Here is a 17,856-nt window from a genome sequence, read left to right as displayed (position 1 = left end):
TGATCGGCAAACTGGTTTCCCGCTGATTGACTGAAAAAGATTCAACGCAATGAAGCTTTATTTATTTGGAGGCTTCTAGAATCTAAACAATTACAGCAGTACAGATTAACTGACAAGCTCTAGTACTAGCTCTGAAGGTCAAAAAGAACTGAAATTTCTAGCAATCGAGCACATTTTAACGAGAATCCGAGCATGCAAGCGCTTTCAAAAATTTTGCGAGCACAAGCAAGCGAGCACCCGTGTAATTTTTGCGAGCAATTCGAGCAATTCGAGCAAAGACCTAAATTTGCCAGCTCCTTTAAATTGAATGGGACCATTGGATGGATACCCCTAGTATTTTTAAACTGTAACCCGACAAATACTTTTCGACTTGATAATAAAGTTTAGCAAACGTCGAAACGTCGCCGTTTTCAGCAATTTTTTAAAACCTTCAATATCTTCAAATGTTTTTAAGATATATTTTGTCGCAATTTTTTATGGTTTGGTGGAAAAGCCGAGGCGCGGGGTGCCGGGGGTCCGTGGAAAACAGAAACCATAGACCCCGGCACCCTGTGTTTTCCATAGGACCCGGCACCCCGTGTTTTCCCCAGACATCGGCACCCCGCGCCCCGTCTTTTCAACCAAACCATTTTTGACAGCTGTGTTTTTCCAAATCGCTTCTTCTTCATATACAACGTTACACAAAATCTCTCCACTTTGAGTTTATTTTCACGTGTGGCAATATCCTTTTCAAGATTTGTTTTTTTCTTGCGCGGAAACGACAAATTCCGCCTTTACAGATAAGTGATCAGTAGCAAGTTCAATCTGGTCCCCAGAGTCCACTTTTCTTTTGGTGAGCACCAAGAACACGGATTCTGGCTAAAGCCAATGCAGGACGTTTGCGCGGAATCACGGACTTCCGGCTCTTCTGCGCATTCAGTTTAGAAATTTGAAACAGTAACGGTCGTCAACGGTTATCACCGCGACTACGCATATTCTTGGCTGTGGTCAGAGTCCGACGTCCTGCATTAGCTGTGGCCAGAGTACGTGTTCTTGGCGCTCACCAAAAGAAAAGCAGACTCTGGAAACGAGAATGAAGCCAGTCCTGGTAGTCAAAAATGAGATTTGTCTAAGAAAATCGCAGTTTTTTTTATGGTATGTAAAGGTAAAAATTTAGGATACGTTTCATTTTTGTGTTTCGGTAGTTACGAAATAATTGTAACCAAGAGTGGATTCTTGGTGTAACTGGTACCCGGTATTTATCAGTACCAGTGCATGCCAAGGACACAGCACAGGCTGCCCAGTCGGTTAAAAGTAACGGTGAAGAAACACAGTAGAACTTCGCTATCTCGAACTTCCTGTTATCTCGAACATAAAACCATTTCCCTTGGATTTGCCAATAAAATTTCAAGCATTTTTACTCGGTTATCTCGAACTCATTTAACTCGAACTACCCGCCATCTCGAACAAGTTTTGGCTTCCCGTGACCGAAATTTACCCAGTTATCTCGAACTCTAATAGCGATATTGATCAATAAAGATCAGAAAAGTCCGAACACACCTGGTTATACATGACACTTTTGTTACAGCATGCAAATCAAGGGTTGTGTTGTATTAATCTATGCTAAGTATGCTTATTCTAGTCTATGTTTTAATAAAATAAATTTTTGTAACACTTCAATGAATTCTACGGTTTCTTCCCCCTGAGATGAAGGATGCAAAGGACAAGTGCATCCTGTCTTCATCACCAAAGGTGACGGGTTTGCCTTTCACTATGACCGCACATGAATTGTTTTTATCGGCTCGAAGAAATGATGTGACTAACTGTTTGATCACCACCAAGAATAGACTGAGTTCCTTGTTGTTACGGCGTAAATATGTACGCAAAACATTAGATAATAGAGGGGAATGGTTATGAAACCCGACAAATTTCTTTGTTGTATGTTTTTGTTCTGTTTTGGCCTTGACCGTGCACAGGACACAATAGTTGTTTACTCCGTACTGAAGAACTAACCAATAGAAACGTGTTGGTAACGTAATCATACATAGTGTATGAGCGCAAAACAAAACTGAGATTGTGCACGGTCGTGGACTTTCCAAACTAAATCTTGGCATCTTTGTTTGCTCGTTTGACATTTGCCGAGCTTCAAAACCAGTCCCCTCTATTAACTATGGCAAAACGAACAATCATGCCATAATGCACTCTTTCAGTTTAAGAGCTTTTGCCTGAGAGACCGGGGCAGACTTGGAAATGAAGGTCGGCCGATTTCGCTTAAAATTGGTACACAAAGTACTTATGTCGACTTATGTAATATGCCAAAGTTTTAGCTTCAACGACTTTTTTTTTTAGCCGAGTTCTGGATATCAGCCCCTCAGGGGTCCCAAGAGGCTGATTTTCAGTGCAATTTTGGCCACTTTTAAGTCTCTCTTTTTGCAACATGAAATTAATTTCAGGCAAAAACAAAACCATCTTTGTAAAGCCCTATCCTTAGGCTTTTACGGGTGAGAATATTAGCTCATGGACGTTTTTCGCTAGCCTGTGGCTGTTATCACAACTTGGTCATATTTGAAGCATATGGGAAGCAACCGGAAATGGCCTGTTTTTCAGACCAAATATTTTCCATACCCATGTTTTATATCTTGAGGTCTTAGTATCTCTGCAAAGTTCAGGCCTTAGTTTAGTAATATCAAGAAAAAAATACTAAGGTTGAGGCTTTTACTAAGAAAAAAACTTACGAGAAGATGGCTAACCAGGCCACTCGCAGTTAACGTTTCAACAAAGCGTGTCTGCAAAAATCAGCCATTTAATTGCGATTATTTTTTTTCCTTCCAAGTTATGGTTAAAAGAGACCCTGAAGTTAACTGTCACCGAAAAGACTTGCCGTTAATAAGAAATTTTTAGGTGATTGTTTTAGGACCGATCAGATAGTGGTCCGACAGCGGTTATAAATTTCTTGGAAGAAGTCTTTAAAATTACGGACAATAGAGCCGCTGCGAAAACTCTTTATTTACCTAACAACACATCTCTTACTCGTTCAACGTATCACGTCTGTGGCCCGTAGTAATGAAGCGCTAATTAAATCAGTAGTTCCATTCAGTAGTACTATAACCCACCTGTTTGGGCTTTAATATTTTCTGAAGAAAAAAATAACTTATCGGTCTCTTTAAATGCAACCACAACATCTGTCGTGACAGTACTTGAGAATCGTTTTGAACCTTTAAGAAATTTCGAATATAATTAAAGCTAATCGTCTAACACAAATTGCAGTCACTCTTCCAGTCTATTTGCAAAGTGTCTGGATAAATTCACTTACAAAAAACGCTTACCTGGCTTCACTTTTACAGACATGCCCCTTTCCTACAATCCCTTAAAAGTGCGGTAACATTAGAAATTTTAGCCCCAGCGATAAATTGGTCGCAAGTGCGTCGTTGCGAGTTAGATATACACAGGTCGATTAATACCGTACGTGACGAGGTCATTGTAGTTTGCTGGCTATGACTGACTTGGAATTCAGTTGTTTTCTCGTGCAGATTCGTCTCCCAACCTCGTCCCCAGGGCCTTCTCCTCAACGAGGTTGATTCGTCTCCTTGATATTGCAGAGAATGATTATGATAGAACTTGTATGAGAACCTCAATGGAATGATTTGTTTACTGAATATTTATTCATACCCAGTGCCCCAGTGTAAATGGCTCACGTATGTTGTAAATGATTGATAAGGACGTCCAACACGGTCCGTTTTCGCCGCCAATCCGCTAAATTGCTAGAAGATTACTCACGGGCACTCTTTCCCTTTCTCTATCAGTATTTTCCTTTTGTTGCTTTCTCAAGAAAGTGGACACCTTGCCGGCTGCTTTGTTTGTTTGCGAGAAAAGAAACTATCTGCGATCTATTAATTAAACTAATTTTAATTAAATTAATTAATTAATTAATAGATCGCAGATAGTTTCTTTTCTCGCAAGCAAACAAAGCAGCCGGCAAGGTGTCCACTTTCTTTTGAAAGATAGGACAGGGGTGGAGTGGGTTATCTTTCCGGCAAAGACTACTGTTTTGACAACTTGGGAAATAAAATATTTCAGCTTTCTTGGAGCCCTTAAGGACTTAGGGTTTTTTTATGGCACCCGTAGCTGTAGATCACATGAAAAAGTAAGTCTTTATGGACTCACACTGAATTGCTGACCCTTAACTCTGGTTTCGGTAATAAGAAGCAACCTAGGCGGTAATCGCCCTGCAGGGCCATTATGCATGCTGTAGGTGATAAGGTAAGTCGTCACAAGGGTTAGTGCCCGCTCGTACCTGCTGGAGCTTAAATTGGTTACTGCTCTTCTTTCCTGGACAGGATAATAATCACTGGTGCCCATTCATACATCTAGGTGGACAGAGGCACTGTTAAAGAAAATTGCCTTCCCAAGACGACATGTCAACGCCCTAGTAACCAGGACCGCCCGATCCAGAGTCTAGCCCGCTAACGCGCTATGCCAGTTCCTTTCTGTGTAGAATCCGAATGTAATGTGGACTTTAATCTGTCCTTATAATCAACAAAATGCATCGGGGAAGAAATAAATGGCCAGCACTTTTAAAAGAAAGTGGACACCTTGCCGGCTGCTTTGTTTGTTTGCGAGAAAAGAAACTATCTGCGATCTATTAATTAATTAATTAATTTAATTAAAATTAGTTTAATTAATAGATCGCAGATAGTTTCTTTTCTCGCAAACAAACAAAGCAGCCGGCAAGGTGTCCACTTTCTTGAGAAAGCAACAAAAGGAAAATACTTATAGAGAAAGGGAAAGAGTGCCCGTGAGTAATCTTCTAGCAATTTAGCGGATTGGCGGCGAAAACGGACCGCGTTGGACGTCCTTATCAATCATTTACAACATACGTGAGCCATTTACACTGGGGCACTGGGTATGAATAAATATGCAGTAAACAAATCATTCCATTGAGGTTCTCATACAAGTTCTATCATAATCATTCTCTGCAACATCAAGGAGACGAATCAACCTCGTCCCCAGGGCCTTCTCCTCTGCGATCTTCTCCAGACGAGCCGCCATTTTGAAAATCGCAGAGGAGAAGGCCCTGGGGACGAGGTTGGGAGACGAATCTGCACGAGAAAACAACTGAATTCCAAGTCAGTCATAGCCAGCAAACTACAATGACCTCGTCACGTACGGTATTAATCGACCTGTGTCAGGAGCTCATTAAGGGGAGCCTCTATCTCCTATACTTGGCCTCGGAGTCAACCCTTTCCCGAGTAGATTTATTTATAGAACACCTCCCTTGGGAGATTCAGCACGCTCACTGTTGTAAAAGCCAATCAAAACAGAGTTATCTCAGCGTCAAGGGAATTATGATACTTTTCGCGGGAAAAACCGGTTCCTAAAAATAAATTTACTCGGAAAAGGGTTGACTCAAGGAATTAAAGGAGATAGAGGCTCCTCTTGATGAGCTCCTGCCTGTGTATATCTAACTCGCAACGACGCACTTGCGACCAATTTATCGCTGGGGCTAAAATTTCTAATGTTACCTCACTTTTAAGGGATTGTAGGAAAGGGGCATGTCTGTAAAAGTGAAGCCAGGTAAGCGTTTTTTGTAAGTGAATTTATCCAGACACTTTGCAAATAGACTGGAAGAGTGACTGCAATTTGTGTTAGACGATTAGCTTTAATTATATTCGAAATTTCTTAAAGGTTCAAAACGATTCTCAAGTACTGTCACGACAGATGTTGTGGTTGCATTTAAAGAGACCGATAAGTTATTTTTTTCTTCAGAAAATATTAAAGCCCAAACAGGTGGGTTATAGTACTACTGAATGGAACTACTGATTTAATTAGCGCTTCATTACTACGGGCCACAGACGTGATACGTTGAACGAGTTGAACAAAGGAGATAAACTTAACATTGCAGTTTGGACGAAAAAGATGCAATTTTGCATTGTGATTTACCGGCAAGAGATGTGTTATTAGGTAAATAAAGAGTTTTCGCAGCGGCTCTATTGTCCGTAATTTTCAAGACTTCTTACAAGAAATTTATAACCGCTGTCGGACCACTATCTGATCGGTCCTAAAACAATCACCTAAAAATTTCTTATTAACGGCAAGTCTTTTCGGTGGCAATCAACTTCAGGGTCTCTTTTTACCATAACTTGGAAGGAAAGAAGATAATCGAAATTAAATGGCTGATTTTTGCAGACACGCTTTGTTGAAACTTTAACCGCGAGTGGCCTGGTTAGCCATCTTCTCGTAAGTTTTTTTCTTCGTAAAAAGCCTCAACCTTAGTATTTTTTTCTTGATATTACTAAGCTAAGGCCTGAACTTTGCAGAGATACTAAGACCTCAAGATATAAAACATGGGCATGTAAAATATTTGGTCTGAAAAACAGGCCATTTCCGGTTGCTTCCCATATGCTTCAAATGTGACCAAGTTGTGATAACAGCCACAGGCTAGCGAAAAATGTCCATGAGCTAATATTCTCACCCGTAAAAGCCTAAGGATAGGGCTTTACAAAGATGGTTTTGTTTTTGCCTGAAATTAATTTCATGTTGCTAAAAGAGAGATTTAAAAGTGGCCAAAATTGTACTGAGAATCAGCCTCTGGGGACTCCTGAGGGGCTGATATCCAAAACTCGGCTAAAAAAAAGTCGTTGAAGCTGAAACTTTGGCAGATTACATAAGCCGACATAAGAACTTTGTGTACCAATTTTAAGCGAAATCGGCCGACCTTCATTTCCAAGTCTGCCCTGGTCTCTCAGGCAGAAGCTCTTAAGATTGTTGGATGTTTTCACAAATAAAAGTCGTATCAATGGATCATCACCTCGTTTAATAATTACAGTTATTTTTTTGTAGTTTGACATTGATCGGTTATCTCGAACCCCCGCTATCTCGAACTTTTTTTGTGTTTTCCTTGGCTGTTCGAGATAGCGGGGTTCTACTGTATATTATATGAAGCAAGAGATTATGAAGCCAATATTTCGAAAGGCAATGACTTTCGTCATCAGGGTTTTTCACGTAAACTTATAACCCAATGAGTGTTCAATAAGAGATAGGAGGGAAAGATTCGCACTTCATTTGCAATTTTCTCGCTTGGTTAACCATGGGATCGCGTCAATCGACATACCCATTCAAATTAAATATCTATTTTTGACAATTGTGTGGTATGGACGCTGAGTCATTCATGAGGAAGAAAGTTTAACTATCCAACCTCATTTCCGCTGAATATGATAAACTCGGGTAAGTAAGTATTTCTTCTAGATTTGTTCGCTGACCGAAAACACTTGTTAAGCTGTGGTGGTTTTAAAGCGTACCTACCAGTTTTTCAGTGTTATTACTCGCACTTGAACTCAAATACTTGCCAAGTTATTACTTTTCATCACGTCTTGCCTCTTGGTCTATGAAATCTATTGTAACAACATTCCTTCGCTTTTTTGTTATCTGTTGTTTGATAGGAACAGCATGAAAACGACTGTCATTTACGGAACTTTGTTGTTTATGGTTGTTACTGTGTGTGCTTCTAACCACTGTCTAGATAGCTGCTACTCAAAGGTAAGCTGAAGCCATTTTGTTCGCTGAGATATACACAAGCCTCTATGAATTTTAATGTTCAGTTAATTTGACGTTGCTTCGTGATGATTGTTTTAAATTGGAAGTAAAAGTTTAAAGATAAAGCAAATAGCCTTAAAGCAAACAAAAGAGGCGAACTAAAGAATTTACAAAAAGTAGCGTCTGATAAAACATATATTGTCCAGATGTCGTGATTCCGAACATGTTGTTAAGATTGTTTATGATATTGAAGTTGCATATTCATTGTATCGTCTAATAATTATTTAAGTGCACAATTGAAGACCATATTAAGCAACAAACTAGCCAAATAACTTCAAATTGCCATTGATTTCATATAAAGCGTTCCATTTTACAGTTCAATTATTCATATAATCCCAGTCAGTGAAGGATTAATTAATGAATTCTAGGCCTTAATCACACGGCCGCCCATGATGGAAAACTTTGTGTGTGCGTACCGAAACTCGTTCCCAAACATTTCAACTCAAGGCTCGAGAAACGAAATCTATTGTATAGACCTCGAGCCTCGAGTTGAAATAAAAATTGAGTTTATCAAACGAGTTGATAAAGGTCGAATATAATCAATTTTTGTTTCAATCTCCCACCGACGCATTACCACAGTTTCTTTAGAAACTAAAATTTTGCTCGAGTTGAAATGTTTGGGAACGAGTTTCGGTATGGCTGCTGGGCGACTAAGGCCCATTCTGAGGTAAACTATTTATTTTCCCGCATTGTTCCTGTTTTCTAGTTTTCTGTTTGAGGTAGTTATGTGCTGTGTAAAGCTAAACAATATCAAGGAAACAGAGGTTGCATCCATAGGGGATTCGGAGGGCTTTTATAAACCGCACTTAAGGAATGTTTATGAAAGTACTCTAATGAACTTTATTTTAAGTGTCAATTGTATTTAGCCGGTTGGGGAACTAATTGGGAACACCGCTGTACAGAAATCAAACCAATTCATATTAAATCTTAAGTTGCTTTTTGAGGCGATGGAAAAACCTCTCGGAGCAGAGCACAGAACCACATTTGACGCCAATGGGGTATCGAAACCAGGGCACACTGTAGACTACTGCTGGGAGGAGTGCTGCATGTTCCTTAGAAATTAGGTTTTATAGAAGAAGTGAGCTGTGAACTTGAAGGCGAATACGAACCCTGTGTGATGGAGGATGTGATTCAAACTGTGTAATTGAAACGATTTTTCTACGAAAAAAAAAAAAAAACAGTTCTCCCTTAGAACTCAAACCCAATCTCTGCTCAACCTCTGAGTCCCATTCAAGTCTAGGTTTTTTTTAGGCTTCAGTCTGCTTAAAGGCGCCCGCAAACGAGGAAGTAATGTTGCGGAAGCAAATATTCTCCCGTTTGCTGCCACAGAAAACATTTGTTGAGGAAGCCAAATTTTGCTTCCCGTAAAGCAAAAATGTTGTTTCTGTATTTGTTCAGAAACATTTTGCTTCCTCAGAAAATGTTTCCTTGTTTGTGCGCCGAGAAAACAACATTTCAGGAAACAATGCTTTCGAAACAATGTTTCCTCTTTGCGGGCTCCTTAAGGAGTCGTCTCATAACTGCGATCATCTTCGTTAAGAAAACAATTATCATTGTTGCCTTCCAGTTATGTTCGTGACGTCGCAGTTTAATCTAAATCTAAGGACGCTTTCCATTGGACAAAACTGATCGGCCAGACCGGGCATTTGGAAGGACTAACTCTACAACGCTTTCAAATTAACACACTTCGAGGATGATATATACTCCTCCAGAAGAATATGAGGGATTATCATGAAAGTGTTCCTTCAAAAATCGTTGCATTTCCTTGCAAACTGACGGGTCTGGCCGGCCAGATCTGACAAAAGGAAAGCGCCGCCCTAAGTTAAGTTTGAAAACAATTTGATTTTATAGAGAGCTTTTTGAAGTGATTGAACGGATGGAGTCCTTCCTCTTCATAATCTCATACATAACCTCTGACAAAGTTGTATAAGACAAGGGCTTTGGTTCGACGTAGTACGATATGCGGCTAAAGATGATTCAATTCCCACCCTGGTCAGAGTTTTTCTCTGTCCTTGTGTGGGTCCATTTCCATCTGTAGGGCTAACGCTCACATGGTTCATATGGGATTGAAATCTAGCACTTCACATTACACTCTATTCAGTTAACTCTGTTTAAAATATAAGTGCTACACGGCCAACGTTTGTATAAACGTAACCTTTCCTTGTAAAGATGGTTCAGGCCGGTGTAAGATGATCGGTTAATTTGTTCTACAGGTGAAAGACAACTGAAAGTCAGAGTCCCCAAGCAGGGGTCAATTCAATAAGAAAAGTTACACTTGTAGTGTACAAGTTGAACCCTTGTTTTTACATGTTCGCAGGAAAATTAGTTCTAGAAACATTTCTACAAGTCGATGTTACAAGACTCCGACTTGTAATTACAGGTTTAGCGTTACACCTGTAGAATTTGGTGCGTGTACAATTCAATAAAAGTTTTACAGGAGTCCGACTTGTATTTTTACAAACGCCTACCTTGTTAATTACAAGTGCAAACTACAAGTCGTAAGTTTCTTTAAGCTTAACGCACGACTTGTAGCAAGCGTATTTTGAAATTTTGATATGTTCTCGTCGAGCGAGGAAGACCTAGAGGAACCATTGAGACACCGAGTTATTCGGCAGCCTAGAAATTTTGAGGAAAGACGGTTGTTTGGCATTGAAAATCGACGTACTTACTTTGGCCAACAGCTTGAACAAATAAACCTCGTGCAATTGTAGTCTACAAGTGTATTCAAGTTAAATTACAATTGTAAAGCTACAGTTGTACGTTACAGTTGTATCGGGACCACGGCTACACGTACGGTGAATTCCAGTCAGGGGTAGAAAAATCTTTTATGGAATTCATGAATTGACAAGTTGGACTTTACTCGCGTAATTTGCACAAGTAGAAACTACACCTGTAACGTTTTTTATTGAAGTGACCCCAGGGTTCGAACTTACGACCTCCATAACACCGCTCGGATGCTCTCTGCACATTAAGCTACAAGGGTCCCTGGGTAAGGAGTGCGTCCCAGTGATTTGGGGGCTTGCCTTGAGATCTGGGGATCCCGGGCTCAAGACTCATTCCGCCGCCACTCGTTGAATTTGATCCAGGTAGTCGGTGGTTCAACTACTCTGACGCCTGCCTGTTGGGATCCTTAACACTTGTTGTTATTGTTGTTGTGTTATCTCGTTTCGTTGATTGAGCTTCATTAAAAAGCCCCTTTGGGAAGTGGTCAGTTTATTATGTATGCATGTTTGAATGAAACTTAAGGAACGCGGGATCACAAAAAAATCTTCGTTGACATTTTCCGTAAATTGATCATAAATAATTTTTCCATCCTAGATCTCTGACATTGAGCTATGTAATACAACTTGCCAACAGTTAAATGCGTCTACAGGTTGGTATTGCATCAGAGGTTTGCATTGTGCAACTTTATTAATAATTCCTAATAAGTAGTTTCTTCGAAACACATTTGAAGATAAAAACTAGCGATAAAATTCAACGACGTTTCAATCTCGCTGAGATCATTTTCAAGTTTAAAAAAATGAATAAAACTTTGCATATAAGAAGTAAAATCACACGTGAGAATATGAAAAGCAATAAAAATGTGGAAATATGTACTAAGCGTTACAAAAGGTAAGTGATAAAAACTAAAAAAGGCTAGATAACAATAGGACAAAAAGCTTCACAAAAGAATATATGAAATACTCCGAGCTATAAAAATAACTTTGCACGGATGGAGTCAGACTGCGTGTTCAAAGTTGGCTTTAGTTCTTTTATAAAATCATCTCATAAATTAAGCAGTCAAATTTGCTCTGGCACTTCCGTAAGATCTTGAACCCAAGGGACCCAAGGGACATATCTCGTAGATTCAGGATCTTACGGAAGTACCAGAGCAAATTTGACTGCTTAATTAATGAGATGATTTTTATAAAAGAACTAAAGCCAACTTTGAACACGCAGTCTGACTCCATCCGTGCAAAGTTATTTTTATAGCTCGGAGTATTTCATATATTCTTTTGTAAAGCTTTTTGTCCTATTGTTATCTAGCCTTTTTTAGTTTTTATCACTTACCTTTTGTAACGCTTCGTACATATTTCCACATTTTTATCGCTTCTCATATTCTCACGTGTGATGTTACTTCTTATATGCAGTTTTATTTTTTTTTTAAACTTGAAAATGATCTCAGCGAGATGGAAACTCGTAGAATTTTATTGCTAGTTTTTATCTTATTAATAATTGCCTCTAGATTTCTTGGTCTTGGACTTTCATAAATTCGATGGGGAGGGGAAAGACAAGAGTTTTCCACCCTCCCTGCTCGTCCGAAAAATTGTATTTCCTTCAAGTCGTTGAATTGCGGTAAGCAAAAATGCCATCTCGTGAATTTGCTTAATATGTATCTGCATAGTTTTTTTTTCTGTGCTATACAGGACCCTTTCTAACTCTCAATGAGTGACAAAAGCAAATTCCTGCCAAGATAAGCATGAAATTCCTTGTCAAAGCTAGAGTACAAGCATTGCTCGGAGGCCATTTCGAGACTGATTTGTCTCCTTAGGTGATAACAGCAAATCCCTCACTAATCCTTATAATTACACCTACTTTTGAACCACATTTGATCCTTGCAATCTGATTGGCTCTCAACCGTGCAATTGGTCCATGAATCGCACATTTTTTTGTAAAACTCCTTTTTCTAGTCCATCAAAACTGAGTGAACTTATAACGGTACTAAACAATTAAGTAAATATTGACATTGTCCATAAACTGTGATTTCAAAATGGGTGCAATAAAGTCGGTGGTAATTTAACTTCGTACCAACTTAAACAAGTGAATTCAGAGTAACCTGCAGTCTACTCCGCTCAGTTACAATTTCTAGGTAATCATCTTAGCAATTATACTTAAGCCGAATAATTTCTTGCTTTAGAGAGCAGGAAAAGTGCATCACTCCCAACACCGGATGCTCCTCTTCTTCTATCCTCCACCTACTTTACGTTCACACTGCGATGGGATGACTACAGAAAAACCAGATACAATGCCTCGCCAATTGTTTACGTACTGGAGGTCACGCGACATCTGAACATCTCGGATCCAGCTATAATTCTGCCATTTATCCACAAATATCACCAGGTAAGTCAAAAATTCAGTTGCAAAGTCAGCTCAATAAAAACAGATTCGTGAAATTATAAGAACCATTGTGAGCTCGTGTATATGAATGAAACCTGTTTCAGGGGCCCGTTTCTCGAAAGAGCGCAAACGTTTTGGGCACTAGAAGCCATTACGAGATCACCATTCAGTTGTTTTGAAAAAACTGTTCTTTTAGAGGGGCTTAGACGCGCGCGCGGAGCACCATGGGTAAAGAAATATGGTAACCCATCAGTGCCAGAAAATTATTTGGTTTGGTCACCGTACGACCGTAGGTACGTCCCCCCTCCATGTATGCCAATGTGACCGGTATCACGTGACCATAGCGCAGGCTCCAGTTTAGAGCTCATCAAGGCGGCCACACTCCAGCTACTTTACAGCCATTTTATGGTCAATTGTTAATATAAAACCTCTCCGTTCTTAAGATACGTAGGCCCAAAAAATAAAACAAAATAACAACTGGGATAAACACGGTAAACCAACACATTTCATAAGGTCTTGGCGCAACATGCATCTCAAAAGGCACAGGCACCCCAAGCTCAGTGTGAGTATGGCCTACAAAGTTAAAAGGATTTGTATGGAAACCCCGACAAAAGGCTTAAGAAGATAATTATGTGAAAAAATTCTCAATTAAAAATAGTAACCTTATTGCCATTGTAAGTAGCTTCCTTCCTGTGTGGCTATTTTCCAGATCAACCGCTAGCATCAATTTATTTTTAGGATACTTCGCCCACATTTTACTACGCGAACGAGATGGCCTAACCGCGAGAAACTTACGATAGTGCAAAGTTATGTTTTGAGGTAACGTTTTCGTCGACGTCTCCGTCGTAGATCGTAAAGTCCCTAATATTTCGAAGAAGCCGCTTTATCACAAAACTGGCCTCGGCTTCGACCGTTGATAACAAACTGAGCCTTACCGAGGTGGCAGACCGTAGTTTGTCAACCGCAAATTTTTTTATTTCCCTGGGTCTCCCGACATGACTGCATTGTCTCAGTCTTCCAATCACAGCCACGCAGACACTCTACACTCTCATTGGCTAATTTGAAACACTTGGACAATGTGAGTGCAGAATGTAATATGATCGCCATCAAGCTATAACGGCCGTAGCCACACAAAGAGGCCAGCGCATGAGGCGATTATAAAAAGCCGAGCATTATTTGGAATTTATCCGTCAAAACTCGCGGTGCGATCACGGAGTGGAGTTGATGTGATACGAAATTTATCTGGCCTTAAGGCTGTGGTGTTTTTATGGAGATTCCGTCCGTAGCTTTGTGATGCAAGAACAATTTGTGGGACGAGCTCGCTGCGAGTCACCAGCCTTTCTTGAAATGACAACCAACGACATCGTAAAAAATTGGTAAGCAACAAACCCGTCTAAAACCAACACAGCTTGCGCTCCGATTGGACAGAAAAGTTGAGGACAACTGTACGTAGAAGCAAGTGAAGTTTATTTCTACATTTGCAGCTTAATTTAACATTTATAAGCTCAAAGTTAATTTTCCCATACAAAGGCTATAAATTGTCTACCGAGCTTGGGCTGCCTGTGGTTTAATGTGCGTTCTCTGATCTATTTTCTGCGCCATGGTTCGAATTGTAGTAACATGAGTTACTTAGATAGACCGCTGACCGAGTTATTGGCAAGAACATGAAACGCACTCTCGGTAATCTTTTGTATTTTTTCCCCAATTGTAGACGGGAGACACGACCTTCACGATTCCTCAAGTGTTCATCACAAAGACAAATTTTACGTTTCGCTTGGCTGTTGTTTCCAGCAGAGGTACTTCGAACTTTTCTGTTCCAAGTCCTCTCTACCTAACGAACAGTAAGTATTTTGTAGAATCCTTTATAGAATATTCTCGCTATTGTAGTGAAGATGGTGATGAAATGTTAACCCCAGTTAATGAATGAAGAAATGGTTGTGTTGCGAAATTAACTTGCAAAGCAAACGAAATTTGAGTCTTATTTGGTGTTTGTGTTTTATCATTCCAAAGAATGCTTGTAATAGGATTTCCTCTTACCAGTTCGGATGTTCTGCCCCTGAGCTACAGGGCTCACAGCTTGGTGAATTCCGCCATCTCTGGTTCAACGTAAACTTGTAATGAGCCCACTCAATCACGAGATTATTGGCCACGTTTTCCAACTGAAACAAAAAAACATATTTTCAAACGAATAACGTTTGATTTCCGGAGGATTAGCTTGCAAAACCCTGTTGAATGGGGCCGCCGTTTTGAGACAACAACTTGGACCCCGTGACGTCATTTTCTTACGTTACGTCATCCCCGCCCGCCATGTTGGTGGACGAAAACAAAAGATCTCTCTTTAGCTTCTTACTCTTTTGCTCGTCTATTGGGACACCATTGGCAACAATGTCTCATTACCGTCTTTTAAAAGGGTTTTTTAGAGTACCCTAAATTCGACATGAGTAGGAGTTTGCCTCTCCCATACAAACTCTATGAGTGAACCTTTGCGCGTAACTTTCTATTTTTAGAAAGCCACAAGTTCTTCGCCTCTGTACGCACTGTTTAGAAGGGCCAATCAGAATAAAGTTAATGTCAAAAGAAGACAAAAATAGCAAAAAAAAAAAGTGTACAAATTGATGTAAATGTAGTCTCCTCCAGAAGGGTTGGTTCTAAAAACAGAAAAATAAGCGCAAAGGTTGACTCAAGGATGTAGTGCATACGGAGGCTCTTACTCATGGGCTCCTGCCTTAATTACTGTATTTGTTTTTTATAGGCACCTGTAAGAGAGAAAAAGATATACACCTGATGTTTTTCAATGAGACGTTGCCATGCCCAGTATTTAATGTTCGGATGAACTTTACAGCCACCGAGGTTATGTTCAGAAGCCCTCGGATTTCTTCCACTTTATCCTGGGATTATCCTCATGGTATGTTCAACAGATTCCTTCCTACCATTAATCTGTTCAGCAACTGATCTCTCAGCTCTTAACCATATCTTAACGATCCTTGTTCGCAGAGGCCTCGATTGTTGTGTCAGTAGAGACTAACACTGTTATAAAAATGGAATGGCTACTAGCGAAAATTCGCGTACCTCCGACACTAGCCTGCAAGCAGGCTCTTGCGTTGAAAATGACGTGCTGTCGAAATGTAGGGGCTTGGTTACTAGTTTCTAAAGTGGTAACCAAAGGAAGGCCGCGTGGTGCAGTGGTTAGGGCGTTGGATTTGCATGCGGTTGGCCTGGGTTCAAGTCCCGTTCTAACCTCTGGTTTGGATTTGTTTCCGGTTGTTTTGGATTCAACTCTACCTCGCTTTGTGAACAGCCAACTGGCCCGGGTTGCTCGAAGCATGGTTATCGCTAACCGGTGTTAAATAGCATGGAAACCTAACAGGTTTTTATGCCTCTTAACGAACGGTTAGCGCTAACCAGGCTTCTAGCAACCCGGGCCAGGTTCCTCCTGCCAGTTGCGGTTCTTAATCATATCTCTGTTAAGTTTGAATTGTTTCTTTAAGATTATTAAAAGTGGGTTGCCTGTGAACTGGCTTGAAAGCTAAGTGCAATTCACTATAAACAAAGCATTGAATTTCTTTTAAAAAACCAATCCCCCATATTTCGACCGCGCACCATTTCAACGGAAGAGCCTGCTTGCAGGCTACTCCGACACTACCAGATATCGTTGTTTTCGGGAGTAATAGAGAGAATCTGGCCTCTGGGAGACGAGAAAGCTGTATTTTACGTCATTTACGAGCCTATAGGGAGCTTCAGCATCGACAACGCTAAAAGGGAGTTTAAGATACCACAACGGCTACGGCGACAAAAGCGGCCCTTCAAAATATAAGTTTGAGCTATTCCAAGTATTTCATGATTATTCCATCTTGTTTGTATTATATAATATGGGCGAAGTGTCCTATAACTGGATTGGTAAGGACGGATTTGAAGTAAAGAGTGAGATTGAAAGATTCACTGTAGTTTGTCCACGTTGTCGTCAAAACCTTAAATTTGGTCATTTCTCGTAGTAGTTTTGACGAGTACGGGAGAGAAATGTTCAAAAAAGCGTGCCTCACGTGCAGCACGATCATTTTGGTTCTTTTAACCAATAATATTACTGCTTTTTGGCGTTCCCGTAGCCGTAGCCGTGGTCGTTTCTTAAACTCCTTAATGAATGATTCAAAGCAACAGGGAGCTTAAAAAAGGAGACGTTTTTGAACCTCGAAGAGAATTGAATATTTCGCATGCTAGCCAAGTCTCTCCTAGAATTTTAGACTGATCTTCTCTAATAGTGAAGAGATTCTTAGCAATATAAATGTAGTAGTATCAAGCCACTTTAAAAAGGAAAACAGCTCACTTCTGGTTGTTCTCCTTGGCTCAGAAACGTCTCGTGCGACTTCTGCACGCTCCACACGTGCATTTTACATCTTAGTACATTTCTTTGTCAGTTTTAAACAACAATAGGGACAACGTACGCGAAAACGTCACCTCAAAATATCGTATCGTACGTCTTTCGCGATAATTCCATCTCGCTCACGTCGCCCAATGTGGGCGAAGTATCCTAAACGTAAATAGTTACGAGCGGTCTCAGAGTAGGAATAAAGAATGAAAAATTCCTATGTGTATCCTCATGTTGCCGTCAAAACCTCAGTACAAAATCTTTTTGTACATTGCGTTCCCGTACTCGACGAAACAACAACGTGAAAAGACGAAATCTGGGGTTTTGACGACAACATGAGCAATCAAGAGTGTTTTGATAATCTTCTTTCTTCGCGTCAAAACCGTTTGTACAAATCTTGTTATAGGATACTTTGCCCATAATGTAACACACGAACAAACTGGAATTATCGCAAAATACCTAATATAGTTATGGAGTAACGTTTTTGTCGGCATAATGGTCGTCGTTTCTTTAGCCTGAGTAGCTGGCGGTTTTGTTATCGCGGAGCGAGAGAGATTTCGAGCGCCGAAGCCGCGAGTTGGCTATCGTTTCTTTGGCAGCATTTACACGAACGTGGTTTCACATTGACATGGTTTCCCGACTTTGAAATCGCGTCAAAATCAATGCGGTTTGGAATTGTTTACGAGCCGACCGGTTTCGTTTTCAAAAGATTGTTCTTCTTTTTCAATGTATCAACATTGAAAAAGCGAACTCAAACCAGAAATAAAAGTCGTGATTGTATAAGCGAGCCCTGTACTACGTGCGAGATTCACCATTTTGAATCG

General features: G+C 40.2%; 1 protein-coding gene across 1 annotated transcript in view; it reads left to right on the top strand.

The window, feature by feature from the left end:
* The window catches only part of LOC137968075 (uncharacterized), a 73,406-nt gene that overhangs the window by 14,828 nt on the left and 40,722 nt on the right, over positions 1–17,856 (top strand). Inside the window, exons 3-7 of the mRNA XM_068814700.1 lie at positions 7,419–7,515; positions 10,891–10,945; positions 12,470–12,672; positions 14,381–14,510; positions 15,422–15,574. Coding sequence (XP_068670801.1) covers positions 7,426–7,515; positions 10,891–10,945; positions 12,470–12,672; positions 14,381–14,510; positions 15,422–15,574 — 631 coding nt within the window. The 5' untranslated portion in view covers positions 7,419–7,425. The remainder of the gene's footprint in view (positions 1–7,418; positions 7,516–10,890; positions 10,946–12,469; positions 12,673–14,380; positions 14,511–15,421; positions 15,575–17,856) is intronic.

The sequence above is a fragment of the Montipora foliosa genome, chromosome 8 (genome assembly GCF_036669935.1).
Source record: "Montipora foliosa isolate CH-2021 chromosome 8, ASM3666993v2, whole genome shotgun sequence".
Classification (NCBI taxonomy): domain Eukaryota; kingdom Metazoa; phylum Cnidaria; class Anthozoa; order Scleractinia; family Acroporidae; genus Montipora; species Montipora foliosa.
The sequence above is the reverse complement of the archived record's forward strand: the minus strand, read 5'-3'. Positions and strand labels throughout refer to the sequence as shown.